Raw genomic sequence first — 21,017 nt, 5'->3', positions numbered from 1 at the left:
TTTTTTTGGGGGGGGGGGGGGGGGTTCTATTCATGGTATAGTCATGGTTCTGTATGATGTCAGAGAGAGCCTCAGCTTTCCACAGCTCTGGCTCAGAGTACAAAAGTCACACCTTCATGCTGTTTAAAATTTCTGCTTATGAGGGGCAACCAATCAGGATGAACTCACAGGCTACACTAAGGCCCAGCATAAAATAAGCTGAAGGTCAGGACAGTAGCTCCACTTTAATTAAATTTAATAACTGTACATGAACGGCTCTTGTTGAGATAAATGTACAAGGTGCAGGTTACTTGTACTTTTATCTCGACATGAGATTATTTTTGATGGTGGTTAATGAATGATTTGAAAGAACAATCATCTGAAGTTGAAGCTTTTTTTCTTTTTTCCTTTTTCTTTATATTTACTATGATTCAATCTCACTTTTAAGCCATAATACAAACAATGGTTATCCAGAAGAAAACATTTATTTGTAAATTTTAATTGTGCTTTCTTTAAAATTTCTAGGTCCAAGTTTCATGACAAACATTTTAATGTTTAGTCATTACTTCATTGGGAGTCACAATAAGTTCAGAAATGAGTACGTACATGAGAGAGACCGATCATGTTGGTGGGGTGTGGAGACAAAGAGAGGAAAGGCTGAGATGGTTTGGACATATGCAGGAGGAGCATATATGAATTGCTGGACATTATATCCAGCAATTCATGGATATAATGTCAAAGGAGAATTCTAGGGATAGGGATGAGAATAATATGGAAGTTGATGTATTCATTAGTAGATGGTTATCAGAAAAAAACTTTGAACGGGCCATATTTTATATACTTTTATAAATTATTATAGAGAGACAGGATGGAAAAGAGGGCTAACAAACAGCTTTTTCACGAACATGCAGTACCGGGACTGAACAGTGAGCGGCAGCACCGATAAGTCTTGAACCTTCCGACGGCAGACCGGAGGAAGAGGAAGAGCGTAACCTACGGGGTGAACTGGGAGGTGGTGTCCATCTTATTTACACCCGTGAGATTGCTAAATTGTTGATCTGTTGATTTCTTCGGGATTGTTAAAGCTGAAAGCCGGGTAAGTTAGCATTGTTACGCATATCAGTCCGTTGAGCCGTTTGAGCGCAGAGGCAGAAGAGCCACGGCAGACCCCCGCTCCGGGGCCTGAAGTCGTACCAGGCGCCATATTGACGCTCTTCTGGTTTTAGCTTAGCATGCTAGCGTTACCCGGCACGCAGGACTACAGCATACATGTAAGGCCGGATTTAGCCCATTGTTTTGTTATTCATTAGACGTGTTTTTGACAGAAAATCTGCGCTAAATGTGATAAAGCAAACTTTAAAAGTTACCCTAACGACAGGGAGAAGGTAATACCTGTTAGCTGGCTTAGCCTTTACAGATCTTGAGCAGCGACTGTTACTGATATACTTTTATGATCTTTTCACAAGAAAAGGTTAATAAATGACTAACAAACAATCCAGTTGGGCGAAAGTATCGGTTAAATCTGTTATTTAGTGAGTGAACGCTTAGTGTTGCATTCATAGCGTTATCGAAAAAACAAGAAATGGCCCATTATTTTCCAGGGGTTAGCATCAATGCTAATCAGGTGCTCACACCAGATGAACAGCTTCTTTTTGTGCCGCGTTAAACCAGACCTAGCTACTGTAATATGAAGCTGTTGAATGTTGGCTTTTTCCCCACTCATAATTTACTGTTTCGTTTTTCAGGTCTTCAGAGATGAGCAGTTCAGAAGAGGTTTCATGGATCTCCTGGTTCTGTGGGCTGCGGGGGAATGAGTTTTTCTGTGAGGTGAGGAACCAAGGCGGACATATTTTTACAACACATGAGTGTCGGGGTTATTTGTGATATAAGGCCATGCATGGTTTGGAGACAGAGAAGTGGCAGAGTAGCAGTTGCTAAGATTATCACGAAAAAGAGCAAGGATGGACAGGGATAGAAATTAGCTAGTGCACATGCCCTGTATTTTACCCTTATGTTATTTATCTTCTACCAATATTCCACTGTATAAATACCCACCACCTTTATATTTATGAATACCCAGTAATTCTATCTTCTAAACTATGCTCTAATGTTTTATTTCTTATTTTGTCTGTACTTTTTGGGGTTGTTTGTATTCTGTTATATATACGGTAGCCTTTTATCTTATATCTTATGTTTTAACCTTGTTGTGAAGCACTTTGGTGTGCCTTCGGTTTTAAATGTGCTACATCAGGGAGGGCTCAGATTGAGTGGTGTGGGAACAAAGTGAGACAGGTGATGCTGAGATGGTTTAGACATGTGCGGAGGAGGGATAGTGGATATGCTGGACAAAGGATGTTGAAGATGTAGCTGGCAGGCAGGAGGAAAAGAGGAAGACCACAGAGCAAGTTCATGGATGTTTTGAAGGAGGACATGCAGAGGGATGGTGTGAATGAGGAAGACGTTGGGGATAGGATGAGATGCAGACTGATGATTCACCTAAAGAAAGCAGCCAGAATGAGAAAATGAAATAACATTTCTGTTACCAAAAGAGGAAAAATTCAGATTTCTTTAGAGTAAAGTGATGGAGACCTTCAAAAAAACTCCTGCTTATCAAATTTATTACAGCTACCTGGTGTACAGTTGGGTTTTCTCCCAGCAGTTTCTAAACTGGAGAAAGGCAACATCCTACGTGTGCATTTCTGGACTTAGAGTACACATCTTGTGTGTAGATGTGTAATAATTCAAATATTTTGTGCAGAAATGCTAAAATGTGTAAAAACAAAAAACTATGAAAAAGTTAAAAATATCAATAACACAGTAATAGTAATAAATTAGCAAAAAATGTCTGGGTCAGTCACTGTAAGGGTTAAACAGTTCATACTCCTGTCTTGATGGATCCTCAATCACCCAGGTAAGGAAATCCCAGAAAGTGATTTCTGTTCATGAGGTGCGTTGTCAGTTGGAGAAATGTTTTATCACACATCCAGCTTCGTGAAGAAATCGGAGGATCTGTTTCAAACCGAACAAGTCATTTTGAGGATTGTTAAAATATTTTTCCTGCTGAAAACGCTACGATCAGATGAACAGAATCAACTTTCAGGGAGTTCTGTTCCTACAGCTACTTGATTCCTCATGGATTGAAATGAGTCTGATTTGTGGTTTCTCCAACGACAGGTGGATGAAGACTACATCCAGGACAAATTCAACCTAACTGGGCTCAATGAGCAGGTTCCACACTACCGCCAGGCTCTAGACATGATCCTGGACCTTGAGCCAGGTCTGTATGTTGCATTCCTGACTCATTGTTCTCAGTTTTAAGTAAATAAGGTATGTCAGTGTTTGCTTATGTGACACATTTGATCCCGGAAGGAGACACAAACCCCTCTGGGGTTGTATCACCAATCTGGCCTAAAAATCTGCCAAACAAAACATGAGGAGCTGCCTGCTGTGGCGAGTGGAAAGTCGCTTTATTGTTTGTTGTCTGTATGCAGAAGTATTACTGTTTATCACCTCCCATCTGCAGCAGACATCAGGAAGTAAGACTAAAAGAGCTGCGAGTGTTTCATGTCTGTGACATCTCCTGAGCTTTTAATGTGTTCCTTCTGTCATTAACAAATAATGAGAGGGGACATTTGATCTCGGCTTTCTTTTGATTTGAGGTGCTTTGTGCAGGTTTCCTCTCTCTTTTCAAACTTGCTCAGAACATCTTTGTTTCATGCTCTTTTATTGCTGGAGCACCTTTAGAAAACCATAATGTGTCCCAGTCTCTCTGTTTTATTCCCAGCGTTTCCTTTTCCTCTGATAAATTTATGTTTTTTCCAACTGTCAAAAGCGTGAGTAGTTTCCCTGTTTCTGATTTCTTTAGATGAGGAGCTTGAGGACAATCCCAACCAGAGCGACCTGATTGAGCAGGCTGCTGAGATGCTGTACGGCCTCATCCATGCACGCTACATCCTCACTAACCGAGGCATTGCACAGATGGTAGGTGCCAAAAATCCACCAGTTCTGTCTCTACATGTTGTTTGAGTCAGATTTTACTCCACTCGTAATGGAGTAAAGTGTTGTTGAGATGTGAATGTCTCATACGTGGTAATCAGGATAGTTGTACTTAAATTATAATCTTGTGTGTGTGTGTGGTGGGGTTGGGAGAACAGCTCTCACAGCTATAAAGTCCTGACTGAAATAATGTCCAGTGTGGCAGCAGAGGGTGGGTTCATCCCTCAGAGGAAGATAAAAGTGGACATGAAAAGCTGTCTGTCTGAGGGAGCGGCATAAAATGCAAAATCTTTCAGCTTCACTGCTTTTTACTGCTGAAAACAAATCATTCATCTGCTTCCTATGGTGCTGATAGAAAAAGTAAAGACCGTGTTTTCTTTATTCTTTTCCTCCTCCACACTGTCATAACGGCGTATTTTTTCCTGTTTATTAGTCATTATCGTCTACTTTATGTAGGAAAACACGATTAAATGTGTTCAAAATGCAAAATGACAGTATTACACTTTTACGACCATGTTCAACAAACTGACAACAACAACATGTGCATAGGAAAACAAAACACAAAATTTGCACAGCTCTCCTGTGCAAAGTTCACATGGTTTCATGCTACACCAGTGTGAGAACAGCAATACTGCTAGTCCAGTGTGTTAACTTCCTAGTAGAGGCCGTTGTGCTCCATGCAGACAGGTCCTTGTGGTGCAGATGCATCTAAAGCAGACTGTTTCCTGCTGTGGGCTACATGTGAAAAAGCACAACTGTGGAAAATGTTCCAGCCTGATTCTCTGGAAATCATCAAGATGTTTATGTGGAAAAACTGCTTTATTAAAGTTTATCATGTGCACATTTTGCCTGAACAGTTGTCAGTAGTTCCTGGAGGGTTCTGACTCTAACTGGGTGAAATTCATTGTAAAGGAGGTGTGATTGGCACGATTCCCTGTAGTTTTCCATGTTTGTGTGTAAATATTTACTGAACTGTAAGAAAAAGTGTGAAGCCAAATAGAGGTGGAGAAGGTTCGCGTTTTAAGGTAAAAGTTTTTTTATTTTTGAAACATATAGAATAAAGTGCAGCTTTTACTTTAAAGGCAACCCTTCTCCTTCTCCAGTTTGCGTCACAATTTTCACTGTTTCCGTACAGCTCGAACTGCAGCAGCACGCTTGATGTTTTTCTTTAGTGACAGATTTGCGTCTCTGGGACTTGATCAATCATTTTCCCTACAATTGCCATCAGCTAACCACAAAAGGTCGGAGAATACAAATTTTTCCACTCACGATCGGTCTCTAGTTTCTGTGACGAAGCCTGAATCACTTGATCCTGTAATGCAACGCATCCAAAATGGCAAACAAGAGTCCATTCAATATTGTCTGCTTGCTTTTTTTTAATCTTTAGCACAGTCACCCATTAATTTCAGTCATGTTAAAATTTCCTCAGGTTCAAATGTTGTTTTCCACACAGCAGGATATGAATTAACCCAGGATTGTGGAGCTACCTTCTGTTCATATATTAACTCTTTATTGGGCTCATTTCTGCTTGCTCAGCTGGAGAAGTATCAGCAGGGAGACTTTGGCTACTGCCCCCGGGTCTATTGTGAGAATCAGCCTATGCTTCCTATTGGTGAGTAAACTGATGTGAATGCCCTCATGCATGCGTTAAACAGTTACCCAAGGATTACCACAAGGTGGCAGACAGCTTTCACGAGTGACTAAAAGTTTGCTCTTCCCTGCCTTGCATGTCTCTCCTCGATGCAGCGAAGTTAGTCAGGAACTCTTCATGGGTGTGATATTTAGTTTTGGGGAAATTTGTTTTGTTTGCTTGTTTGTTTTTAAATCTGTGATTAAAAGGCACAGCAGCTGTATCTGGCTGGCTGTGCCAATCAGTACAAAACAAATGCTATTTGTTTTTATTGAATCTAGATTTTCCTGCAGGTGAGGATAACTTTGATCCACAAGGGATTGTTTGCCAATTATCTCGGGTGTCTTGATCTCATACTTAAATGGGTTTCTTCCTCTTCCACACTTCTCACAGGCCTGTCAGACATCCCAGGAGAGGCCATGGTGAAGCTGTACTGCCCCAAATGTATGGATGTCTACACACCCAAGTCCTCCAGGCATCACCACACAGATGGAGCTTATTTTGGCACCGGGTTCCCCCACATGCTGTTCATGGTTCATCCCGAGTACAGGCCCAAGAGGCCTGCCAACCAGTTTGTTCCAAGGTTAGCGTTGATATTCAGCTGTAAAGACTCCGAGCACTAAATCCACCTCCTGCTGATGTTCATAGGCAGATTTGTTGTAAATTTGTAACTGATTATTTTGATTTTGTTTTCATTTTAGTTCTGCTTTTTCTTAGTTTCCATAGTGATATTGGCTTAGCTTCTTTCACTTTTTAGTGTTTTAAATACATGCTTTATTATTATTATTATTATTATTATTTTAATTTTAAAGTGTCAGGGCCCAAAATATGTGAAGTTCAGAACTGCACAATAATATGGCTTAATATAAACACTAGAGATGCCCCCATTGCAGTTTTCTCTGACAATTCAGATTTTCCTCAGTGTGAGCAGCTGATTAAGATTTTCTTTCAAAGAACAATAACAGTGCACCAGATTTACTGAACAAAACAAATATCTGTTACTTCTTTCATGTTTATAACATCATCAGATAAGACAGGATCCACCCTTTTTTTTTTTTTTCTTTTTTTTTCATAATTTTTTCAGTAACTGCTTTGATTCTTTGCTCATACTGAGGCTCGTACTGAGCCTGCTGCCTTGTGTCTCTCATTAGCTTTAGCTTTAGCTGTTTTTCTGTCGTTGGCTCATTAGGTTTGTTGTTCCAACTGTTTTCTTTGGTTTGATTTCCCTCATGGTTTACATTACCAAGCTTTTGCCTTCACTCACTTCCATGCTAACAACATATTATCTAGCTCTGACTATTTGCCTGTGCGTGCATAAAACACAGCAGCTCGTTATCGGTCGTATGGGATGCCGTCCCAGATGGACAACACTGGAAATGTATGTTCCTGTTTGTTTCCATAGAAAGAGTGGGTGTGGTTAATGCCGAAAAGGTTTAGTCTCTCTGTGTTTGTGAATACCTGCTGCATCTCTTGGTAGATTAGCAGCAGATTAGCGTGGTTGTCCACTAATCCTGTGCCTGCCCTTGGAGACCATTGTCTGCATGCTGTACTGTTTACCGTAACCAGGGTGCAGTGTTAAGAAGAATATGTTGTCCCTTCGGCTGCTGTGGAGACTGCAGCCCGTTTCTATGTTCTCGTGCTGCTTTTTGTGATATTTATTTATATTTACTCTGATGTCATTCTCTTTGCCATTTAAGCCCATTTGTTAATGGTTTAACCTGTTGGACTGTGTGTCTCTGTGTGTTACACAGTCCCATTCCTTTGATGCATAGACAAAGACATATGCAAACAGACACACACACAGCTGGTTATTTGAGCTATGAAGTCAGGCGGTAACTTTGACTTTGACATGTTTGCTTACTCTTCCTATTTGTGTTACGGTCCTCTGCGCTGTGAACGTCACACAGCCTGACTTCAGGGCTCTCATATTGAGTTGTTTTGTTTAAATCCATCAGTTCATCTAACCAGCTAGCCTAGGAGTGTCAAAAATAAGACCTGTGGGACAGAATTGGCCTAGCAAAGATTCCAATCTGGCCCACTGGACAGCTTTAAAACAAGTGCATAGAATTTTACTTTACTGTAGAAATTACTTTTGTTTTTCAAAATTGCATTGCATTAAACATGGCATTATTAAAGTATTTTAAATAAATCTCAGGGATTAAATATTTAAATGTCCATTTAAGTTCAGAGTGGGCTGTATGTGGCCCACAATGTAAAATAAGTTTGACATCCCTGAGCTTGTCCCTAGTGCTCGAAACTGGACATACATTTCATTTGATTTGCCTCCACTGTCACCTTCTGACGTTAGTTCTTGTTCTCCCTGCTGTTGGTCATTAGTCACAAAAATACTCATCAAGTACATTTGAAATAAAATAAAAACAAACATTATACTTGTGCAAATAGCACAAGTATAATGTTTGTTTTTATTTTATTTCAAATGTACTTACGTGCACAGGCTGACTAGATGGCAACGATTGCACATCCTTTCCTGGATCCTGTGTCAATACGCTGTGATGTCTGTTTGTATTACATAGAACACAGTTAGGGTGGTGTGATGTTTGTCATCAAATGTCAGCGCCGTCTCCCTTTAAAGAAAATGCATGACTGATCAGTCTAAACATTGTCATCATCTTTTTCTTCTTCTTCCTCTTCAGGCTTTATGGGTTCAAGATCCACCCGATGGCCTACCAGCTGCAGCTGCAAGCCGCCTCAAGCTTCAAGAGCCCCGTCAAGGCTATCCGCTAGAGCGCCCAGGACTGAGGGGGGAGAGAGAGAAGCCAGAGAGGAAAGAGTTATTATAGGATGGAGAGGGGTCACCTGCATTTTTCAAAGCTCTTCATGTGCCCCCTCCTCACCCTGAAGAAGACTGTATTATTTTGATTTAGATTAGGGCAAATGAAAAGATCTTTTCTTTTTTTTCTTTTTTTTTCCCTTTGAGTGTGAGCGAGAGAAAAAATGCACAGCCATGATCTTAAAGACAAACACACATTTGGTTTTCAGACGTTCCTTACCAAACTCCTCCGTGCCAAAAACAGAAGGCAAGCTAAGAGGAAGCCGAACATGGCGGGGGGGGCGGGGGCTCTGTTCAATCGCATTGTGAGCACAGAGGAGGGAGTTATGTCGTCGGTGGATGACACCAGAGTACGATCAGTGTATTTGTGTATTTGGCACAGTTTGGTAAAGGTGGTGGTAAAACCTTCTGTCATTCGATGCCTCGTCTCCACCGTTAGTCCCACCTAACCCCGATGGAGGCTGGCACTCGCAGAGACAGTTTTATTTCCCCCTCCCTTTTTTGATTTGTAAAATTTGGCCCATCGTTGTTAAATTTGCCTTAAAGTAGAGAGAAACACCCGAGCTGTTTCTGTCCTTTCGAGTGTCTGATTTTTCTCTTTCTTTCCATGGTTAGAGGAGATGAACTAGAAATAGGTCAAATGAGACAATTTATGAATCGTCAGATAATTGTAACAAGTTGGTGTCTTTTCTCCAGCTGTCTGTGCGTGTGTCAAACAACAACACCCTCCTCTACCCATCACGTCCTGCAGAAGCAGGTTTGTACTGTCACCCACCCCTCCCTCCCGTGTAGCTTCATCTCTGATACAGAAACAGCCGAATATTCTGGATAGTGTGGAAATTTGCTTTCTGGCAGTGATTAGATTAGAAGATCGATATCGCTCATGCTTTTATGGTAAATATGAAGCAAATACTGGCAGACGGTTAGCTTAAACTCAATAAGGAAGCAGGTATCCTGGCTCTGTTCTAGTGGTTACAGATCAGCAACAAAGCTGAGTCTGCTCAGATTATATAAATCCTCATTAAGTGTGCGGTTGTGTGCCAGTTTCAACCCATGTAAAGTCCACTGGAGTTCCAGGTTTTCACCACGACGAGCAGTTTGCACCTTAATAAACAGACGTTACTGTGCGAGCTTAAGTTTGTTTCAATCAGAACAAAAACCAGAAGAATAATGACTAGCAGTGTGAAGTGTGACGTCCAGTGTGCTGATACCAGTGTGTTACTTCAAATGAGCTTATTCAGGCTTTCAAAAGGGTCAAGTAAAAGACAACAGTATTTAGATGGTATATATTTTTCAGTTTGCAGGTAAAGTTTCACGTAATTCCTCTTCAGACTGCTCACCTGTACTGGCATTGAATTATGTTACTCTCATTTCATAAAGTCTGAATAAGCCTCATTAGACACACACACACAACTAAGTCAGTGAACAACGGCGCACTTTTTGAACACATTTTGCCACGAAGAGAGTAGTAATAATGCTAAAGGATGCTTTTTTTTTTTTTTTTTTTTTTTTTCCATGCAGAGCTGGTGTATCACAAGGTGCTGATGAGAGGTTTAAAAAGGCCAAATTCTCTTTACATTGTTTAACAAACTAGATGCCCATAGGTGGATTTGTTGCTGCCAAACAGAGCCAAGCTAGGGCTTCGTAGTCTCGGAAGAGCTTAGCTAGTCATCTCCTCCTGTCTGTAGCTTTAGATTTAACATGAACATGAGATATCAGTCTTCTCATCTCAAACTGCCTGGGCCTCAGAAGTTCAGCTCACTCCACCACAGCACCGTCTTTCTTTTCTTGTTTATGTTTGGGCTCGGAGGCAGGTGGCGTCTCCTAAACAGTGGGGGCACACACTCGGCGGCGCTCCCTCCACTCCTGTCTTATGTTGGTATGACTGCGATAGATTTTTGCTTTTGGATTTCATGATACAAGAGAAACGTATTTATGTGTCCAGATTTTAACTAATTGTTTGTCTGTGTTGTTGTATTCTTTCTGCTACTGTGGACGGGTGAGCAGGATTCAGAATTCTCAATAAACTTCTATTTTCTTTTCATATTCTTCTGTCCTCCTTTTTATTATTATTTAGCACCAAAGTTTTCTGGCCACTCAGAGTCAGTAGAGAGTCCTCTTCTTCAACTTTTCATCCACTTAAAGCAGCCAGATGAATTTATAAGATTATGCAGACTGACTGTAAACTAACTGAATTGTGCTTGATGTTGGAGCTAATGAGGTGTTTTCCCTCAGTGATGGAGGTAGGGCTGGATGTCTTGCTTCTGGGTGTGGTTCTGGTGCCATTTCACATGACTGAACAACAGCTGCAGTGGTCTAACACAAGCAGAAAACAATTATTTCATGGAAAAAGTCATAAGATCTCAGTCATGCTTCTGTGGTTATTCTTAAATTAACTTTTAGGGACATGGAAAAATCGTATTTGGAGTTAGAAGTGAGTAAAACACATCTTTTAGTCTGAAAACATTCAGTATGCACACTCGGGGTAAGTTGAAAAGACACCCAGGACACCGTGATCAGAATCAGAATCAGAATACTTTATTGATCCCTGGGGGAAATTATTTTTTGTTACAGTGCTCCATTTTAAACCAACATTAAGACAAGACAGACAATACGCTAACTAAGAATAGTACAATATATACATATATATACATACATACATAAGTCACTTATAAATAAATATTTGGAAAAGAAACATGTGTAGTTGTAGCAGCAAACAGTGTGTTAAGTGGATGCGTTGTACAGGGAGATGGCCACAGGCAGGAATGATTTCCTGTGTCGTTCAGTGGTGCTTTTCGGTAATCTCAGTCTCTCACTGAACGAGCTCCTGTGACTGACCAACATGTCATGGAGTGGGTGGGAGGTGTTATCCAACATTGTCTTTATCTTGGACAGCATCCGCCTCTCCGACACCACCTTGAGGGAGTCCAGCTCCATCCCCACAACATTGCTGGCCTTACGGATCAGTTTATTAAGTCTGTTGGCATCTGCGACCCTCAGCCTGCTCCCCCAGCATGCAACAGCATAGAGGATCGCACTGGCCACAACAGACTCATAGAAAATCCTCAGCATTTTCTGGCAGATGTTGAAGGACCTCAGTCGCCTCAAAAAATAGAGACGACTCTGGCCCTTCCTGTAAAGTGCTGTGGTGTTTTTAGCCCAGTCCAGTTTATTGTCAATGTGTACTCCAAGGTATTTATAGTCCTCCACAATGTCAACACTGACCCCCTGGATTGAAACAGGGGTCAAGTGTTTCCTGGTCTTCCTGAAGTCCACGATCAGTTCCTTGGTCTTTGCCACGTTGAGCTGCAGATGATTCTGCTCACACCACGTGACAAAGGAGTCGACCACAGCCCGGTACTCTGTCTCATCATCCCTGCTGATGCATCCAACCACCGCAGAGTCATCAGAAAACTTCTGAAGATGGCAGGTCTCTGTGCAGTGGCTGAAGTCTGTGGTGTAGAGGGTGAAGAGGAAGGGGGAGAGGACAGTCCCCTGTGGTGCCCCTGTGTTGCTGATCACCTTGTCAGACACACACTGTGGGAGACGTACATATTGTGGTCTTCCTGTCAGGTAATCAACAATCCAGGACACCAGAGAAGCATCCACCTGCATCGCTGCTAACTTATCACCCAGGAGGGTCGGCTTGATGGTGTTGAAAGCACTGGAAAAGTCAAAAAACATGACCCTCACAGTGCTCGCCGGCTGGTCCAGATGGGTGTAGACACGATTGAGCAGGTAGATGATGGCGTCCTCTGTTCCGAGACGAGGCTGATAAGCGAACTGAAGGGGATCCAGATGTGGTCTTACTATGGGTCGCAGCTGGTCCAGGATGAGCCTTTCCAGGGTCTTCATGATGTGGGAGGTCAGTGCCACGGGCCTGTAATCCTGGGGGCCACTGGGACGAGGCGTCTTTGGTACAGGGACGAGGCATGATGTCTTCCACATCACCGGGACCCTCTGCAGATTCAGACTCAGCATAAACAGTTTATGAAAGACTCCACACAGCTGGGGGGCACAGGTCTTGAGGACAAGGGGACTCACTCCGTCTGGTCCAGCAGACTTGCCTGAGTGAAGTCTCCTCATTTGCATCTCAACCTGGTATTGAGTGAAGGTGATGGGTGGGGGAGGGGTGTCAGGAATCTCACAGGAGGCAACATGTGAAGAGAGAGGCTGGCACAGTGGTGTGGCTCTGGATTCCAGGCTGACTGCAGGTGAGGTTGTGGGGGTGGGAGCAGACACTGTGCTCCCACAGTGATATGTGGGATATGTGATATGGTCGTATTTATGTGTGACTCAGTGTTTTTCCCCTCTGCACAGCAGCCGTCTGGCTAAATCGGTGGCAGAGCTGAGCTGTCTTCATTTGACCATAGCATGTAAGATTTTCCAGAGGAGGTTCCTTCATGACTCAGGATAACCTCAAACCACATCCTGGGACCTGCCCTTCGTCTCCTCCTCCTCTTAGCTCAGCCCAGTGAAAAGGAATCTCCGACTTTGTTTTGAAATACGCTGAGACGTACAGACCCTGGGGGAAAAACAGACTTTTCTGTAACAGTAGTTTGTTTTCCCGGGAGCCAAAAGAAGCCCTGAGACAGTCTCCACAGGAATAATCTGGTTCGTTTAGCTCCTAATACTGTAGTGATGTGAAATATCAAGCCCTTTGCGCTGCCACACCCAGAGACAACATTGCACCATTTTCATCTGAGTTTCTTTTTTTATTTGTTTCATGATGTCACTCCAAAGCAGATCGAGCTGTTAAGAAAAAATGTTCACCGCAAACACTGAGGACACATGCATTTTAACAAAAACAAACAAAACCCCGTCTAAATCTGTGTTACAGATTAAAAATGATCTTCCTTTGTTAGAAGATTCACTCTGGAGCTCCATTGCTTGCTGTACTTTGCAAAAATGTCTTGACACCTTTCAGTCCGTGTACCCTTTTATTTATGTTTTTGGGGGTTTTTTTGTTTTTTTTTTCGGGGGGAAATTCAAGGCCACTTCAGGCAAGGATTTGTTTTTATTTACATTATATGTCAGTCCTCTATAGCTGGACGCACGTTTAGCTGGGAAAAAACATCAGATTTTTCTTCGTTTGTTTTATTTTCCACATAATTGCTGTTACATTGTCATCTGCACTGTTCAAAACACTCTCAAGACAGTGCACATTACTTATTGGGATTTAAGCCAAGTATGACCACCACCACAAAAGCAGAAGTTTTGGCAGTTTGCTGGTCTGTAGCATCCAGGTGTGTTAACAAAATGCCCCAGTGATTTACCAGGAGTGGACCATTCTCCAGTCAGTTCAGTCAGACTGTGCAATGCTCAGAGAAACCAAGAGCTATATGTCAGACTCTACAGGCCGCAGCTAGCATGTTAAATGGTAAAGTTCATGCTTGCAGAATTAGAAACAAGTATGAATTGTTTTGGCTGGAACATTGTCTCAGACAGCCGAAACCAAAGCAAAGATATTTGGCAATAATGCACAGAGCCACATTTGGAGAAAACGGCACAAAATACCTCATACCAACTGTCTGCCATGGTGGCGATCTAGGCTTGTCTTGGAGCCACAAGTGAAGTCAAGAAGAGTTTTATTGTCGTACCAACAGTATACGCTCAAGTATACAGTGGGACGAAATATCGTTGTCCTGGATCAAATGTGCAAACTGTAAAAATAAAAATTAAAAAATTCAAATATACACATATACGACTATACAGAAATAAGATAAACTAAGTCACCATGAAGTCCTCTGTATAGCAAAGTATTCTTGAGTCAAATGTGAGGCCATCTGCCTGACAGCTAAAGCTTGGATGAAACTGGATCATGTAATGGGACAATGATTCCAAGAACGCCAGAACCCTATTTCAGGAATAGCTTCCTATTTCAGGAAGCTATTCCTGCTTCCTATTTCAGGAAGCAGGAATAGCTTCCTGAAATAGGAAGCAGGGATAGCTTCCTGAAATAGGGTTTGTTGAACATCCTTTCAATCACAGGCCTAGATAATGAGTTCAACATACCCATGTTGTCTTTCACGTGGATTAACTCATCTTATCAGCTCGCTTTGTTAACACAGAGTTCCCCCCTCATGTTCACATGAAAGGGTGACATTGGCAGCCAGTCACAGTTATGGATAAGCATACTGGCAACAGAGGTTAGGAATAGACTGCTAGTGCAGACAAATCAGCAGTGTGAGAGGAAAAGAGAAGTACAAAAAAAAAGTCAAAGCTTGACTATAAAGGACACCTGCAGGCCTGGTTTTTAGGTCTCATTCTGGTTGCAGATGGTGGTGTTTTTGCAGGTATGTGGAAGGTGGAGTTAATGTGTTTAGACTAACTGTTGGAACACATTTAGCAGTCCTCTGTCTGTTATAGTCTGATTCTGGAATTTGTGGATCAGATTTATTTCTCTTGGTAACTGTTTGGCCTCGGGTCCTGATACGTAAGACAAGAGAACTGAGCGAGGGCGTGCTTTATTTTTCCAGTAACTGTATGAAGACATAAATACCAGGGAATTCAAGCTGATACTTGGATGTCTCTCCTCATAGTCATCTTGTAATCTCATACACAAACAACATGTCTTCAGTACACAGCAGGAACAAACTGACTGGCCTTTCCAACACTTTTGGAATTACCTGCAGCCTCATTAGGAATTGCATCATGTAATAGTTATTTATATAACACCATGTACAAAAAGACGTTAAAACCACCTAAATGTTTATCAAGAACAGTTTCATTTGTGCTTTTGTGTGGGAGATCTCATCTTTGGTGTCATCTCCCAGTGTCACAGTGGATCAGGTCAGGAGGCAACTGAGGAAGCTTCGCCCCAGAAAGGCAGCAGGCCCAGACAAGGTGTGTCCTAGGATGCTTAAGGCGTGTGCTGCTGAACTTGGGGAGCCGCTACAACGAGTCTTCAACCTCAGTCTGCGACTGGGGAGAGTGCCCGCCCTATGGAAGACATCCTGCATCGTCCCGGTCCCCAAAAGGAACCGGCCCAATGAGCTGAATGACTTCCGACCGGTGGCACTGACGTCACATCTTATGAAGACTCTAGAGCGGCTCTTCCTCAACCTCCTCCGACCACAGGTACAACATGCCCAGGACCCACTACAGTTTGCATACAAGGCGGGTGTCGGAGTGGAGGATGCCATCCTGTACCTCCTACACAGAGCCCACTCACACCTGGATGGGGGAAAAGGCACGGTCAGGATCCTGTTTCTTGACTTTTCCAGTGCCTTTAATACCATCCGGCCCTGTATGCTTCAGGAAAAACTGAACAGGATGGAGGTGGACCCCTGCCTGGTGGCCTGGATCTCTGACTACCTCACCGACAGACCACAGTACGTCAGGCTGAAGGACATCACGTCTGACACTGTGGTCAGCAGCACAGGAGCACCACAGGGAACTGTGCTGTCCCCTCTTCTCTTCACCCTGTACACCTCTGACTTCTGCTACAACTCTGAATTATGCCATATTCAGAAGTTTGCAGATGACACGGCCATCATGGGGTGTATCTGGGATGATCAGGAAGAGGAGTACAGAAGTCTGGTGAGGAACTTTGTCGCATGGAGTCACACAAACCACCTGCAACTCAACACCTCAAAGACTAAGGAACTGGTTGTGGACTTCGGGAGGTCCAGAGAAGGTCCACTGCCGGTTCAGATAGAGGGGGAGGAGGTGGAGGTGGTCAACAAGTACAAGTACCTCGGGCTGTGGGTGGACAATAAACTGGACTGGTCATGCAACACAGAGCACCTGTATAAAAAAGCCCAAAGCCGACTGTACTTCCTCAGGAGGCTGAGGTCTTTTAACATCTGCAGGAAGCTCCTGAGGATGTTTTACCAGTCGGTGGTTGCTGGAGTACTTTTCTATGCTGTGGTGTGCTGGGGGAGCAGCACAGCAAAGAGGGACTCATCCAGGCTGGAGAAACTGATCAGGAGGGCTAGCTCTGTGGTCGGCATGAAGCTGGACACTCTGGTGACAGTGGCAGAGAAAAGGACACTAAAGAAACTGATGGACATTATGAACAATGCTGGGCATCCTCTGCACACGGCCATAAACAACCAGAAGAGTCTGTTCAGTGACAGGTTGCTTCTCCCAAAGACAAGAACTAACAGACTTAAAAACTCCTTTGTCCCACACGCCATCAGACTGTTTAACTCCTCTCTGGAGGGGAGAGGGAGGGGAAACAGGAGGACAAAGGAGGGGGGAACAACTAAGCTGTAGTGCCTCTTCACCTCACTGTACAATACCTTGTGCAATACTTTTTGTAAATAGTCAACGGTGCAATAGACTCAATACTTGAAATGTGCAATTCACTTGTATTTTTATTTTTTATTCCTATTTATTCTATTTATCCCCTTTGTATATTTTATTTATATTTGTTTCTGTATTTATATATGTGTGTGTGTGTGTGTGTGTGTGTGTGTGTGTGTGTGTGTGTGTGTGTGTGTGTGTGTGTGTGTGTATATATATATATATATATAACAATTCTGTAACTGTAACTTCGGTCGTTGCTGTGCTTTTTTTGGAAATCGAATTTCCCAGAGGAACCCACCCGAGGGATTAATAAAGTTCTATCTTATCTCTCTTATCTCTTAGTTTTCAGTCTAGATTTGGAGATGGACAATAAACCCTGATCAGACCACATCAGAGTCCTACTGGGGCACATGCCTGCAAGAGTTCACTGTAGGTATTTAACCATGCAGAGTCCCATTGGTGAAAACCAGAACTGTGATATGAGAACGTTTGGGGGAAGGTAAGGAACCTTCTGCATGTACAATCTATAGATGATCCAATGCAAGTTTTACTGAGGCAGGTAAAGAGTGAATCAAAATAGCCCAGGTGAGATAAGAGAAAAGCATGAAGAACAATCTCTACAAAAGATTTAGAAATAATAGGACACAGTTTACTAATATTTCTCAGCTGATGAATACAAAAACAACTCAGACCCTTAAAATCCAAATCCAAAAACTGCTTCAAATCAATTCAATTCAATTTTATTTATATAGCGCCAAATCACAACAAATGTCGCCTCAAGGCGCTTCATAGATACAGAGAAAAACCCAACAATCAAATGACCCCCTATGAGCAAGCACTTTGGCGACAGTGGGAAGGAAAAACTCCCTTTTAACAGGAAGAAACCTCTGGCAGAACCAGGCTCAGGGAGGGGCGGGGCCATCTGCTGCGACTGGTTGGGGTGAGAGAAGGAAGACAGGATAAAAGACATGCTGTGGAAGAGAGACAGAGGTTAATAACAGGTCTGATTCAATGCAGAGAGGTCTATTAATACATAGTGAGTGAGAAAGGTGACTGGAAAGGAAAAACTCAATGCATCATGGGAATCCCCCGGCAGCCTACGTCTATTGCAGCATAACTAAGGGAGGATTCAGGGTCACCTGGTCCAGCCCTAACTATATGCTTTAGCAAAAAGGAAAGTTTGAAGCCTAATCTTGAAAGTAGAGATAGCGTCTGTCTCCCGAATACAAACTGGAAGCTGGTTCCACAGAAGAGGGGCCTGAAAACTGAAGGCTCTGCCTCCCATTCTACTTTTAAATACTCTATAGAATAGAATAGAGCCGACGAGTTGAATCTGTTTTTCAATAGATTCGACACCACAGTGTCTGCTCCCACCCCCACAACCTCACCTGCAGTCAGCCTGGAATCCAGAGCCACACCACTGTGCCAGCCTCTCTCTTCACATGTTGCCTCCTGTGAGATTCCTGACACCCCTCCCCCACCCATCACCTTCACTCAATACCAGGTTGAGATGCAAATGAGGAGACTTCACTCAGGCAAGTCTGCTGGACCAGACGGAGTGAGTCCCCTTGTCCTCAAGACCTGTGCCCCCCAGCTGTGTGGAGTCTTTCATAAACTGTTTATGCTGAGTCTGAATCTGCAGAGGGTCCCGGTGATGTGGAAGACATCATGCCTCGTCCCTGTACCAAAGACGCCTCGTCCCAGTGGCCCCCAGGATTACAGGCCCGTGGCACTGACCTCCCACATCATGAAGACCCTGGAAAGGCTCATCCTGGACCAGCTGCGACCCATAGTAAGACCACATCTGGATCCCCTTCAGTTCGCTTATCAGCCTCGTCTCGGAACAGAGGACGCCATCATCTACCTGCTCAATCGTGTCTACACCCATCTGGACCAGCCGGCGAGCACTGTGAGGGTCATGTTTTTTGACTTTTCCAGTGCTTTCAACACCATCAGGCCGACCCTCCTGGGTGATAAGTTAGCAGCGATGCAGGTGGATGCTTCTCTGGTGTCCTGGATTGTTGATTACCTGACAGGAAGACCACAATATGTACGTCTCCCACAGTGTGTGTCTGACAAGATGATTAGCAACACAGGGGCACCACAGGGGACTGTCCTCTCCCCCTTCCTCTTCACCCTCTACACCACAGACTTCAGCCACTGCACAGAGACCTGCCATCTTCAGAAGTTTTCTGATGACTCTGCGGTGGTTGGATGCATCAGCAGGGATGATGAGACAGAGTACCGGGCTGTGGTCGACTCCTTTGTCACGTGGTGTGAGCAGAATCATCTGCAGCTCAACGTGGCAAAGACCAAGGAACTGATCGTGGACTTCAGGAAGACCAGGAAACACTTGACCCCTGTTTCAATCCAGGGGGTCAGTGTTGACATTGTGGAGGACTATAAATACCTTGGAGTACACATTGACAATAAACTGGACTGGGCTAAAAACACCACAGCACTTTACAGGAAGGGCCAGAGTCGTCTCTATTTTTTGAGGCGACTGAGGTCCTTCAACATCTGCCAGAAAATGCTGAGGATTTTCTATGAGTCTGTTGTGGCCAGTGCGATCCTCTATGCTGTTGCATGCTGGGGGAGCAGGCTGAGGGTCGCAGATGCCAACAGACTTAATAAACTGATCCGTAAGGCCAGCAATGTTGTGGGGATGGAGCTGGACTCCCTCAAGGTGGTGTCGGAGAGGCGGATGCTGTCCAAGATAAAGACAATGTTGGATAACACCTCCCACCCACTCCATGACATGTTGGTCAGTCACAGGAGCTCGTTCAGTGAGAGACTGAGATTACCGAAAAGCACCACTGAACGACACAGGAAATCATTCCTGCCTGTGGCCATCTCCCTGTACAACGCATCCACTTAACACACTGTTTGCTGCTACAACTACACATGTTTCTTTTCCAAATATTTATTTATAAGTGACTTATGTATGTATGTATGTATGTATATATATGTATATATTGTACTATTCTTAGTTAGCGTATTGTCTGTCTTGTCTTAATGTTGGTTTAAAATGGAGCACTGTAACAAAAAATAATTTCCCCCAGGGATCAATAAAGTATTCTGATTCTGATTCTGATTCTGATTCTAGGAACAACAAGTAGGCCTACAGTGTGAGAGCGAAGTGCTCTAATAAGGTGATATGTGCTACAAGGTCATTAAGATAAGATAGGGCCTGATTATTTAAGACCTTGTATGTGAGGAGCAGGATTTTGAATTCAATTCTGGATTTAACAGGAAGCCGATGAAGGGAAGCCAAACAGGAGAAATCTGCTCTCTCTTTCTAGTCCCTGTCAGGACTCTTGCTGCAGCATTTTGGATTAACTGAAGGCTTTTCAGCGAGTTTTTTGGACATCCTGATAATAATGAATTGCAGTAGTCCAGCCTGGAAGTAATAACTAGTTTTTCAGCGTCACTCATGCTTCCCATCAGAAGTGACATAAAATTAAATGAATCACATGTGGCAACTAAGAAACCTCTATGAGTGAGGTGTGACATGAACCTTGCACACCTGCTGCATTGCTTCAGTTCAGTTCAGTCATTTTATAGTGTCTCAACAAACCGTCCACAAAAGCAATATTAAAAAACAAACCGTGAGGAGAGCTTATCAAGGTACGGTAAATCCGTCCAGCATGGCTGCTGTGTAACTACCTTTTCTAAGACCTGTACAACCACAAAGGTGCATTATTTTGAGAAAATCAGGTTGCTTAAAATGTGGTGCTCTAAACATCATTCAAAACACCACTGAAGTCTTTCTTCACACAGATGCACAGATGCTTAGATACTCTGCTTTGAAAAGTGATCTGTGTGCTCAGACTGTCACAGATCACAGATTCAAGGCTGTAGCATGTATCCTCCGGGTAACTGAGAGACACTCCTGTTACACCCTATTTAGCTGCTGTGCTCTTAAATGAACTGCTGCTTGGAGTGTTTCTTTGTTTGTTCCCTTCAGTGCTCATTCACCTGAAACACCCAGACAAAGGTGTATTTATACATACAATGAAATGAAGCCCCATGACTACACACAGGTAGCTTCCATTTGTGTAGTTACACATGATTTTAGATGTAAAGGGAGTACTAAAGGCATTTTTGATTCTCTGAAACATACTTTATATTTATTTGTTTTCTTTTTAAACTGGATATTTTATGTCTCTTGCTGCTTCTGCTTTTTGTTCCTGGTTGGCTTTTATCCCACACTCTTGGACGTTCCTTTTCCTCTGTTATTTCTCTGGCTGGTTTCTACCACATGCCCGCTTTCCAAATTGTAACAATTGAGAAACTGTGGGCAAAACAATAGAGGCATTTCATCGGGCTCAAACAACCTCCCTCACACCAAAGCATTTCAAAACCATG

At 43.1% G+C, this 21,017-nt stretch overlaps 1 protein-coding gene across 1 annotated transcript; it reads left to right on the top strand.

Moving 5' to 3' along the window:
• The first annotated feature begins 935 nt into the window (after positions 1-935).
• csnk2b (casein kinase 2, beta polypeptide) lies at positions 936-9,189 on the top strand. The gene is made up of 7 exons (XM_080862747.1): positions 936-1,075; positions 1,725-1,806; positions 3,154-3,256; positions 3,845-3,960; positions 5,512-5,587; positions 5,999-6,188; positions 8,260-9,189. The coding sequence occupies exons 2-7, from the start codon at positions 1,735-1,737 to the stop codon at positions 8,348-8,350; spliced, it is 648 nt and encodes a 215-aa protein (XP_080718873.1). The 5' UTR covers positions 936-1,075; positions 1,725-1,734; the 3' UTR covers positions 8,351-9,189.
• Positions 9,190-21,017: the final 11,828 nt, after the last annotated feature.

Source organism: Rhamphochromis sp. 'chilingali', assembly GCF_963969265.1.
Source record: "Rhamphochromis sp. 'chilingali' genome assembly, chromosome: 17".
Classification (NCBI taxonomy): domain Eukaryota; kingdom Metazoa; phylum Chordata; class Actinopteri; order Cichliformes; family Cichlidae; genus Rhamphochromis; species Rhamphochromis sp. 'chilingali'.
Note: the sequence above shows the minus strand (reverse complement) of the source record. Positions and strands in the feature narration are given on the sequence as shown.

Coding starts and splice junctions, on each gene's coding strand:
- csnk2b (XM_080862747.1), top strand. CDS start 1,735: ATGAGCAGTTCAGAAGAGGTTTCATGGATCTCCTGGTTCTGTGGGCTG. Junction 1,807..3,153: donor GGAATGAGTTTTTCTGTGAG/GTGAGGAACCAA, acceptor CTCCAACGACAG/GTGGATGAAGACTACATCCA. Junction 3,257..3,844: donor GATCCTGGACCTTGAGCCAG/GTCTGTATGTTG, acceptor TGATTTCTTTAG/ATGAGGAGCTTGAGGACAAT.